This window comes from Glycine max, chromosome 6, assembly GCF_000004515.6.
Source record: "Glycine max cultivar Williams 82 chromosome 6, Glycine_max_v4.0, whole genome shotgun sequence".
Taxonomy (NCBI): Eukaryota; Viridiplantae; Streptophyta; class Magnoliopsida; order Fabales; family Fabaceae; genus Glycine; species Glycine max.
The window spans coordinates 3,974,666-3,986,181 of NC_038242.2; the positions used below are offsets into that span (position 1 = coordinate 3,974,666).

Here is an 11,516-nt window from a genome sequence, read left to right on the forward strand (position 1 = left end):
TATTCACAATAAAAATAAATAAATAAGCGCTACCTCGTGCTTTGTTAAAGCAAGCCATTAGCATGTTGTACCATGTGTACATATACATATTCCTAGCATTGCAGTCATCTAAAATCTTACCCAGTGAAAATCCTTCAAACAATGATGATGATGATTCATGTGATTAACTATAATGTTCAAATAAAACATTAGCCATCCCTAGGCTTTGACAACTAGAATTTATGCTCAGCCTCAACAGAACATCTCCTAGCTTATTCATGAAGATAAATAAATAATCAGGAATAGAAATTTCAAGGGGAAATAGTAAGAAAGTTACCTTTGTATTGCATCCACTATTTAGTGTTAAATCTATACAGGTTACGTTTTAAGTTTAAAGAAGCACTGTGAAGGAACTTTCCAGATATAATAACAAACAAACTTCTAGCATTAGTTAATTTAACCAAAAAGGGTTTCCTCTAATAGTAGCCTGTGGAAATCATATGCAGTAATACTCAGTAAGAGACATTCCTGTAAAAATTAGAGCCAATTAGAAGGTGACATTGTAACTTATTGCCATCACGGGTGAGCACTGAGCAATCATGCTGCCGAAACTGATTGAGACTTTTGTTGAGGTGGTATGCCAAGCCAAGACTTCACCATGTCGTATGTGGTGAAACTAATTGCAGCTGAAGGAACAATCTGTGAACATACCAGGTAATGTTTAAAATAGAACCTTTATGGAACCAAAAAGAAAGCATAGATGCCACCAACAAAATGGATAGGACTGCTCAAGTTGACCATGAATATTTTCAGGAATCAGCCACAGATTACTCGTGACTATTTTTAAGGGTTTCTTAATATGAACATGCTTTTCACAATTTACGTGAGTACCAGTCGCACAAGGTTTTAAAATCAATGCATTATTTGTGTAGTTTCTGAACTTGGATAAAGAACCTTAGTCACTATCATTATTCACCAAACCATTATTTTCAGTCCTAGGTTGTTGGCAAACAGAAAAATTGGTGTCCAAGAGGATTAGTCATATGGTTTACTGTCCAAACTCCAAATACAATGGCATACAATTTATTCAACTCAATGCTAAGAAAGAGAGAGAGTTCTGCACACTCCCAGATAACAGAGTTACAGATCAGTGATATAGAATTTGGCTATTGAAATATCCTAAAATTTAGTAAACAAGAGACAAGAGAAGAAGAAAAAAAAGCATTTTTGTAACACAACATTGAAAGAAGCTTTTAGCCGCAAGTTGATCTGCTTGTGATAGGCAAAGCAAATAACAGCAGTTAAAACATGTGAAATAGTAATCTAAAACTCAGCTCACATAAAGTTGGCTATGGTAAGGTCAGCATTACCCTTATATAGTTAATGCTTACGCCATGAAACAGCTGCTTCCATCCTTGATTACAAACAATAGTCCTAAGTCCATCAATTGTATTTTTGTATCTGACATCCTCATGGGCAGCATTTTGCAGGCTGCCAACCTGCACAAAGGGAAGATGTGTAAAAACTTCAACAAGGGGACATTTGCTAATGTTACATAGTTGTAAAACTTGAATACGACCTAAAAGGGCTCTAACATCAAATTTTATAACCAGCAAAAGATTGCAAAGCTAATTTGGATAGACACCTCTACCCTCAGTCCGTCACCACCTAAAATGGAAAAAAGTTATCCAACTCAGGAAGACCTAGAAAGAAGAATAGTACCTGCATCTGTCTCTTGACAACATCTAAAGGGTATGTTAAAGTCTGCCCAAACAATCCAGCTAGAGCTCCACAAGAAAGACGCATCATAATGGACTTTTGATGTTCTTCAGGAACATGAGTCTTCAATTTCTCATACATGTAGAACTTTAAACCAGCATATGGAAGAATTCCAGTAAGGGTTGGTCCTAAGGAAAACAAAAAGGCGAGGTTTTCAATCAATTTACTCAAAAATATGGACAAGGCACTAAGGCAGTAAAATACAACAGATGATAACTGAGATATGTTACAAGAAAACATTATTCCACAAACATGTATTCCAACAGAATTCTCCACCAGTAGCCAATTATGATTGTCATGCATAAAGGTTGTCTAGGTGGATCCTGTGACAGACATACCTGCACCCCTATAAAGTCCACGAACTCCCCCTTCCTTATAGACACTTGTAAGCACGCCTTTAATGCCATTATGTGCAGGTTGAACTCCTTTCATACCATCTTTGATAAGTCCTCTTGTGTCAGCCACCTATAAAAATTTAAACAGAAAAAAAAAATATGATAAGATTTTATACTACAAGCAATTCTTCCCACAGAAGTTATCCCCCCTATAACTAAACCATAACAAACAAAGATTATTACTTGCAAGGATAATAAGTCCAAGAAGAGCAATCAATCATAGAGGCTCACTTAACAGCTAAATGAAAAATGATCTATTACTGACACACAACTAATAAAGCTAGGTTCTTAATTCCATGATTGTTCCAAATTTACAGCGGATATCTAAAGCAAATGGATTGACAAATAGAACATTGTAAGGAAAAGAAGTTCATACTTTCCTATCTAAAGCAAATTCTAAGAATATATATGTGCATGGATTAATTTTTTAAAGCTAATCTTATCAATTTTAATTAACTTGGGTCATTGTGTTTATTCCATCCAGATTTGATTTCAACAAAAAAGCATTGGAATTCATACTTTCCTATATTACCTAGGAATTATGATAAACCATTAGGGATTACATCTGTTAAATCTCTTTTAACAAATTATAAATTTAAAAAGAATAGTATATTAATTATATTAAGTGAATGACTACAAAGTCATTTTTATATGTCCATACGAGTATATAAAATAAAGGACAATTTGTCATTTTTAATATACAAGGACTTTGCAATCAGGGGAGTATGACCCTAGTCCCTGTTCTCAAATATGCTTTGGGGGAATTTTTGTCCCCATCTTGTTGGGGGAAATCTCCAAACTTGGGGCCCCAAATGAAGCAATCCCCACAAAAATCCCGAACCCCTTGTTTGGTAAAAATACTGTAGCATGGATTTGAGAAGAAATTTTCAAAAATTTGTGTGGGTTCCACACCTCCACCACACTACTTTAATTCAAATATTCCTTCTCCGTTTCATTCAATTCCATTCCACTCTACCAAAGCTATCCCAAGTGATCAGAAAAATTGTAACCCCAATGGACCACGAGTATTGGAATCAAGATACCATGTTTCATAGTGTCTCTTACTAAGCCATGCTGAAGCATTCTGTGAATGCCAGAAAAGTTTTCTTAGTCTCTCTTTTGAAATTGGAAGATGTAAATTTAATAGTATTATTTATTCTTCATCTCTCTTTCTCTATTGCTTTTTCCTGGTTGTACAACCTTCCTTAAACTTTAATTCAACTTTGATTAAATGAAAAAAAGAGAAATAATGAAATGGAAAGTAAGGGATTCTCAATACTTATAGCATATGCGCATGTGTTTGAGGTACCATCAAGTCTATTTCAAAGCTCCAAATATGTTCAAATCAGATGCCTACCTGGTAAGCAAGTTTGGTACGAGCAAGATCCAAGGGGTAGGTACATAAAACTGAAGTTCCTCCTGCAGCAGAGCCTGCTAAAAGATCAATAAAAGGACCTGTACCTAACACAGGATAATTATTCAAGATCCAACTTTTGTAGCGCTCATATGTCATAAAATGCAAGGCTGCATACGGAACAATGCGGATAACACTAGCTCCATTTCCCCTGAAACCACCACCACATAAACACAGGTTAACAAAAGAGATATGAAGAATAAATAATATTAAATTTACAGGATAAAAATCCTAGAAATTTGAGTCTTACTTATATAATCCTAGAAAACCTTCATGCTTTAGTAACTTATTCATAGATTGATACACCCCAAGAGAATGAAATCCTGGTGTCCTTGTCTGTAGATAAAATAAATTAAGTTTAAAGAGGAACATACAAGATACACCCACTCAAGAGCATTCTGAAGTTGCAACGAAAGCAACGACATCATAAATGAAGTATTATACCTAGCAAGTGACAACAAATATACCATGAAACCAGAGTTAAAAAAATCTCCTTGAAAAAAGAAGCAAAAACCTCTGAAAGTTACTTCATGGAAGTATAAATCAATAACTCGAAGATCCCGGCAAGAGGCACAAATCAAAGATAAGAATTTAATTGACACCCCAGGCAAGCCCAAGCATAACAGAATCCTCTGCTTACACACTTAAAATTCTCTCCCCCTTCCCTTGTGTTCCTAGAAGATTCTAGATCCAAGATACCTACATAGTACATACCTTAAACTTACATCACATGTCACATTTGTCAAGTATATCATTATATCAGATATTTCCCTCCAATAAATCACAGGATAAAAATATTTAAATCAATTTACATCAAACTTATAACGTGATCTGATCAAATAAGCCTTGAACCATGCTCCACTAAAATAAGTGAATCAAAAGAAAAAGGGAGAAAGGGTGGTGAACCTGCCAAAGTATCTTAACCCGTTCGAGGGGTGCAACAGAGGTCTTAGAAAGCGCACCAGCAAAGCCTCCGGCAATTAGTTCCTTAACATACACGGGAACGCCATCAAAACTAGACTCATTTCTCTTAATGGATGCATTGTCCACGAAACCAGCAATGGTAGACCCTTGTGAAGAATCCATTGATTCCAAAATATCAAAAAACCACAATTGAATTGTTATGTTATGAATCTGATTCAGATACTATCCACTCTGGAGCTCAGAAAACTCCTTATCCCATCTGCGTTTAGAGAAAGACGAGTGGGTGTGTTGCAATGGCGAGGAATTGGGTGTGTTCACAATCACAAGCCAATTCCCATCAGCAACAGTAATAGACATCAACAACAGTAGACAAGAACAGACAAAGGGACCCTTTTCGATTGCAACAAGGAATAGGAGTTTACACCGAAGAAGAAAAAGGGTTTGTGCGACAGAAAAAACATAATCCCGTGAATCTGAGAGGCATGAAAATGAAAATTGAAAGAGAAAACCCTGGCTTTGGTGGATAAAGGGGAAAAGAAGGAGAACAGGTATCAGGTATGTGATGGAGAGTTGGGGAAGATGAAGGAACAGATACCTGTTCTCCTTTGAATTGGAATTGAATTTTTTTGGGTTTGTTTGTTTTGATTTGATTAAATGCGCCTCCTTTTTCAACGTCGGTATTCTCTCTTCCTTGCAATTGCCAATTGCCAGTTTGCAATTACATCGTATCTTTCGTGAATGTCTCACGTGGTATGCCCCCGTCAACCATTTATCATGTTCGCTTTCAACGTAGTACCTCACGTCATTTATCATTTGTCCACGTGAATTTTAAAAAGGAAAATATCTCTAGTGTTACATGTCTTTCTTTTATTTTTTATTTTTGAAAAAAAAATCGATAAAATTATATGTTTTTTTAGTTTAATCAATCGTCAACAATCAATCAATTATCTCTCAAAATTATCTACAAATAAAGTATCAATTGTATTATCTCTCTAAATATAAATTAGAATATTTATCTTAAAAAATATATATATGTAAGAGTGTACTTGTAATGACTTTCAAATTATTAATATTTTATTCGTTGATCTTCTTTGATTCTCTTTATCTCTTGATATATTTTCAAATGGTGGATAGTAATTTTAATTTTTAAATTTGGATATTATAATTAAATTCTATTTTAATATTGAAAATCAATTTAATGTTAATAGGCTAAAATTATTTTCTATATTACTTTTATTTTTACTTAAATTTAAAAAATTAAATTAATTGATAAAGTTAATTTTAGAGACTAAATTAAGATTTTACTTTTATATTATATATATACATATTCCATAACATTATAAATATCTATTATTGATGTTCTTATGCAAGTTTTTATCTTTGGACATAAATATTTATTATGCGATTTAAATATATAGGTGATATAACTTTATGTATATATTCATGCATCAATATTCATGTATATAGAGGCTAAATTATAATTTGTGTTTCTTTATGATATAAATATTTGTTTTTATAGTTTATATGATTGTTCTGCATTTAATTATTTGATAAGAATATTTTTTCCATTTTCTATAATAATTAGTTATAATCATTAAATTAAGATATTAAAATTAATCGTATAATGTACAAACTAAAATACTATTTACATTATAATTATTTATTATAAATCTAAATATAAATATATAATATTATATTCCTATAAAAATATAATAGTATATAAATATTATTTATTAAAAATTATAATTAAAATATAATCTATATATTTAAGGTATTTATTTATTAAAAAATTTAGTTATATAAAAAAATACATTGTGCAATGCAAGGCTAAAATAATTCTAAGACGTTGTCATGTGACATACCTTAAAAAAATATAAGTTTAGAAGCCCAATTTAAAAAGGGTTGTCCATAATTATCAAATAATTTAGGAACCTACGTATTAATTTTACATTTAATAAATTTTTGCAAACATTCAAAATTATTAGAAATGTAAAAAATATTTTTGATGCTTCTATAATTTTTGAAATTCAATTTTAGTCCTTTGAAAAAAATTGTCTATTTTTCGTCTCCCTAATTTTCAAATGCTTTTTTTTTCATTTATCTAATTTAAAATGCATCACTTCTTATTTTTGAAATAAAAAATGCTTTAAATGATGTTTTTTAGAGGGATGAAACATAATTTAACAAAAAAATGAACGTTTCAAAACTAGATAACTAAAAATAGACACAAAAAAATCAAAATAATTTTTTTAAAAAAATAGAGGAAGAAAAATATATTTTACCCCGTTCAAAAGAGGTAAAATAAGATAAATACTTTCCTTTTACCTATACTTGCTCTGCTTTTTCTTGTTTCTTTTTTTCGGCGATGGCTAACGCGAAGTTCGTTAACCTGGTGCTTGATGGGTCCGGTAGTAAAATGACCTGCAATAGAAGGTGGGGAACCGGATGAATTACTTCATAAAAATTTGTTTTTTTAATTTGCAAATCAGTCTTAAATTTATTTTATTATAAAGGCAGAAAACCTTACTTATTGTCAATAGGTACCGCACTAAAATAAGTTTACAAAATTTTTTGTTTGGATCTGGACAGTCTTGAATGCAAAGAATAGCAAAAGAACAGAACAGTAGAAGCATACCAATGCAGAAGAAGGCTCCATTATCTTATTCTGATAGTGCTCCATTTTATATAAACAATTATGTTTTATAAATATACAAATTTTAAAAAGACAATTGGGATTTGATGTTTGGGTCCGGGCTTATGAACGGTTCCATCTTCTCAAATGGTTCAATGCCTTGGAGAAATTAAGCCTATATACGGGGAAGTAAAGGAGGCAAAATTTGGCTCCAATTTTCATTTGTGAACAACTCGATCAATCAATACCCGTGAGCACACAATTTTTTACATGCTTTGTTGGTGTTTGCATCCATTTAACGGGGCGACGACGGTGGCGCTGTTTCATATGGCGACGGCGGAAACCTCTGAGGTCACAACCTCTTTGCCTCAGCGTCTTTGGTGGAAAACCCAGATCGACGAAACGAAACGAAGATTTAATTGAGAAGAGAGTAGGAAAAGGGGAGAAAAGGGGAAAGTGAGGAACCATCAGTGCAAAACTCTAAATGAATTTATATGGGGACTAAAATGTAAAATTACACAAATCGGTAACAAACGGTAATAGGTAAAGGATCTCATCCGTCTATTATTTTTTATTAATATATCTAACGCTTTATAGTCAATTACCACAGCTGGTGCCCAATTCGAAATCTTCACTGTAGCCACCGCCCTTTTTTTCACGTATTCTTCTATTCTATTTATTTTTTTCTTCGTTTAGGTCTAGTATTGCTTTGTTTCAAGTCTCTAAAAATAGAAAATCTTAACCCCAAGGCAAGTTTTTTATTTTTTATATCCTTATTAAAGGTAACCTGAGTCAAACAACCTTCGTTTTTTTAAAATGTCCCGTGTCTCACTATCAACGTCTGATTAATTATTGGGTAATTAACTACACACATCTCAACATCACAAATTATTCTATTCATAATATTCTTTTTTTTTCATCTATTTTCCTATCTCGTTACATTATTTATTTCACTTATACTTTTTCTCTCTTCTATTTTGTTCTCTTTGAAGAGTGTTGGGACAGATTATTTGTGTCCCTTTCAACTATTTTGAGAGGAAAAAAACTGCTTGAAAAATGATATATATCGTGTTTGAGACATTAGTAGAAACTTGTAAACAATTTTTTTTAAATGTCCTTTTTCAATATTCTATAGTGTAGTAACTTAGGATTTTTTTTCCAACAATTTATTTTCCGTTAAACATATATATTTTCCTAAATTATCCTCAAATTTCCTAATAAATTTTTTTTCTTTCAACTTCACATTTTCCCATTTGTGTTATTTTATTTTCTATGTACAGGTTTTTTTTCTATACAAATCAAATTAATTATCTTAAAATTACTTTTCAGCCAACTTACTCAAATAAAAACTTATTCTTAATATAATCAATTATTAACAATAATTAATTATACATATAAATGATTATTAGAATTATCTATTTTTTGCAAATGTACAGTATCAAATAGTGATGTACACAAATAATGCTGCTTTTAAGTTTCTCTCTCTTACTCTCAGTTTTTCCTCTATTTAAATTCTTCATGAAATAAGTATGGTGGATATAGATCCTCTAGACTTCAAATATAAATTGCAACTGATGCAGTTGGGATTCAATGGTTTGTATTAATAACCCACAACTATTTAAGGGTCAAAGATTCATGAAGTTTTTCTATATGTATTAAAAAATCCATGCAGTTTCAAAAATAATTGCAGAGGATCTAAAATTCTAAATCCAAGTATGGATGACTCTTTTTCCATCAAAGTTAGCACCATTCTGAAAGTTATGGCCGAGTAACTCTTTCTCTCAAGGTCAATAACTTTGAAGTCTGTCTTATGGTCATTATTCTCATGTTATTTTTTATGCATCATTTGTTTAATTTTTTATGATCCATACAAAATGAATGATGTCGTTCTATACGCGACTTGTTCATATACAAGAGAGCAGAGAATTCGATTAACCAAAAGCACAAGACGTGTACTTGTTACACGAGCAGAGAATTTGTTCGTATGCATTGATGCGAACTAACTACGTGGAATGACAGATATACAATGGGGGGGGTGTCAATGAGAGATTTTCAATGAAATGGTGGTTATTGCGTGTTGTGTATCCCTCCCACCACCTCCTGTGTTTACAGAACAATATTAACTTTTATGAGGACTAAGAGAGGATGCCTTCAAAGTCCTGAGAAAATAAATAATTGAAATTTGGGATGTCAAATACAAAGTTTTGGGTTTCATGGGTGTGTGAAACTGATTGCTTGATGGGAGAAAGAGAAACATAGAGATAAGAATTAACAAGGTCGAGACGTAGATGTTTGTTCTCTACTCTTCCAAAATTTGGCAAATGTGTGTGCCAACAATATTGTTATTTGTTTGCCTTTGGAAAACCTAAAAAATATCGCTATGCTGCAGGGGATCCTCTCCTCTACATTAAACAAGGGACATTATTGTGATGAAAATTATTTAAGATTTTTTATATAATATATAATTTTTTTTAAAATGAAATAATTGTATAATTACTTGTTTATGAAAATTACTAATATAATTTATGTTCTAAAAAAGTTGTATTTGATATAAAATCTAGTAATTATATATTTGTAATGATAACAAAATGAAATTTGTAGCACAAGAATACTGTAGACAAACAAAAAAAATAGATAAGCATGCCCTAAGTAATTGGAACAATATTATATTTTTTACTTCATAAAAAATAATAAGATGGAGGCCAAAAAAAAATAATGAGACTTAAATAATAGCCTAATATTATAATTATAATAGTGTAATTTTTTTTAATGCGATGATGGGACAAAGTTAAAAAAAATGAAACTAAACACTTTTTAAAACAAAAAGATAGTGCGGTAGATGCCCCAAAATTACTTAAGGTGGGTTTGTCCACGGTCATAATACATTTTTTCTTTCAAAAATATGTTTTCCATACTTTAAAATTAACAAACTTCGGAATTAGTTTTCGTAATTTTTTTTCGAATTTTTTAGTTCTCATGATATTATAATAGTATGTTATTTTTTTTTTTTTATCTCGAATTAAATTTGATTCATTCTTATTGTAACTCTCCTACTTATATATTCCATTGGTCACATCATTTGACTATTTTTCTTCTTACAATTTGTAGGAGTTAGAAACCATTACAAATAATAAAAAAAATCACTAATTTTCAAATTCTTCTTTCCTAATTTTCCATCTTCTCCTCAATTTATAATAGCAATTAAAAAAAAGAGATATGTATTAATGAAAATAGTACATAATAATAGATTAATCTCTCTGGAGATTGATGAATCAAACTAAAAAAAGAAAAAAATGTCACATGTAATTATATTAAACATTGAGAGATATAAAAGTATCAAACATATCATGTTGAGAAAGAATATTTATTTTGTGTGGACTTATGAAAATAATTTTATATTAATATCATAATAAAAAATACAGAAGAAAATAAAAATATAATTTATTCAAAAAAAAAAATTCACAACTCAAATATAAAACATATCATGTTAAAGAAGAATATCTATTTTGCGTGGATTCAAAGAATAACTTTATATCAATATCATAATTAATCCTAAAATACTGGTTAAGTAAGAGAAATTAACATTTATTCGACAAAAAAGAAATTCACGACTTAAATATTAAATTTAACTTTTTCATTCTTTTATTTTCAAAAAAAAAAGAAATCATTACCATTTATTTAATATTGGCAATGGTTCAAAATCAATCTTATTTGATAGCATATATAATTCTTATGTTTTCCAAATGACTTCACATTTTCAGGAAGCCACAAAGATGTGGCAAGAGCAAAAGTATAGTTGCAAAATAGTAGGCTAGATTTTTTTTTTCTTGGTCAACAGTAGGCTAGAAATTATAATGCTAGAAAAGTGGTAGTTGTTGTTCACTATGCTAGAATGGTTATACCCAAAGGGGTTTGTGCTAGTGGAAATGTTGTAAGTCAACAAGGTTTAAAAGTGTATACAATTAAGAATATAACATCAGAAAGTTTCTGACTCGATTCATGAAAAAAAAACATCCTCTTAAATAAGGAATTTATCTATATCATTGTAACTCTTGAACGTAAAATTTCCTCTCCACAACTTTTTTTTACAATAAAACAAAAATAAAATGACTATAAATTATAGGCTAAATTATACATATTTGATTCCTCTATTTTTACAAAATCACAATTTTGATGCCCTGATTTCTAATGTAGACATTTGATCTTTCTTTTTTGAAAAATTCAAGATTTTAGCGTGACCGATAACTAAGATATGTTAACTGTTAGGATGTGTTGTTTGAGATGATTTGACATGTTTAAGGTATGATTGATTTTCATTTAATTGATATTATTCTTCTAATTAACTAATAATTATGATTAGTAAAATTATTAAATTAATTAAAATCAGTTTTTT

General features: G+C 30.6%; 1 protein-coding gene across 3 annotated transcripts; it reads right to left on the reverse strand.

Moving 5' to 3' along the window:
- Nucleotides 1–301: 301 nt before the first annotated feature.
- LOC100784421 (mitochondrial carrier protein CoAc1) lies at nt 302–5,236 on the reverse strand. Of its 3 annotated transcripts, none has more exons than XM_003525967.5 (7): nt 4,474–5,236; nt 3,818–3,903; nt 3,511–3,718; nt 2,097–2,223; nt 1,702–1,886; nt 1,350–1,478; nt 302–678 (listed from the first exon to the last, which is right to left on the reverse strand). In XM_003525967.5, exons 1-7 carry the CDS (start codon nt 4,651–4,653, stop codon nt 577–579), a joined length of 1,017 nt encoding a protein of 338 aa, XP_003526015.1. In that variant the 5' UTR covers nt 4,654–5,236; the 3' UTR covers nt 302–576. The 3 variants fall into 3 exon arrangements, with proteins under 3 accessions (XP_003526015.1, XP_040872212.1, XP_025984614.1); XM_041016278.1 differs by lacking the exon at nt 4,474–5,236 and adding an exon at nt 4,012–4,393; XM_026128829.2 differs by lacking the exon at nt 3,818–3,903 and having other exon boundaries at nt 4,474–4,609.
- Nucleotides 5,237–11,516: the final 6,280 nt, after the last annotated feature.

Excerpts from the sequence above, each read along its gene's own strand:
- LOC100784421 (XM_003525967.5), bottom strand. The coding sequence starts at position 4,653 with ATGGATTCTTCACAAGGGTCTACCATTGCTGGTTTCGTGGACAATGCA. Across the intron at positions 3,719-3,817 it reads GGTTTTCTAGGATTATATAA|GGGAAATGGAGCTAGTGTTA; the intron begins GTAAGACTCAAA and ends TGGTGGTTTCAG. Across the intron at positions 1,479-1,701 it reads TTGTCAAGAGACAGATGCAG|GTTGGCAGCCTGCAAAATGC; the intron begins GTACTATTCTTC and ends CCCTTTGTGCAG.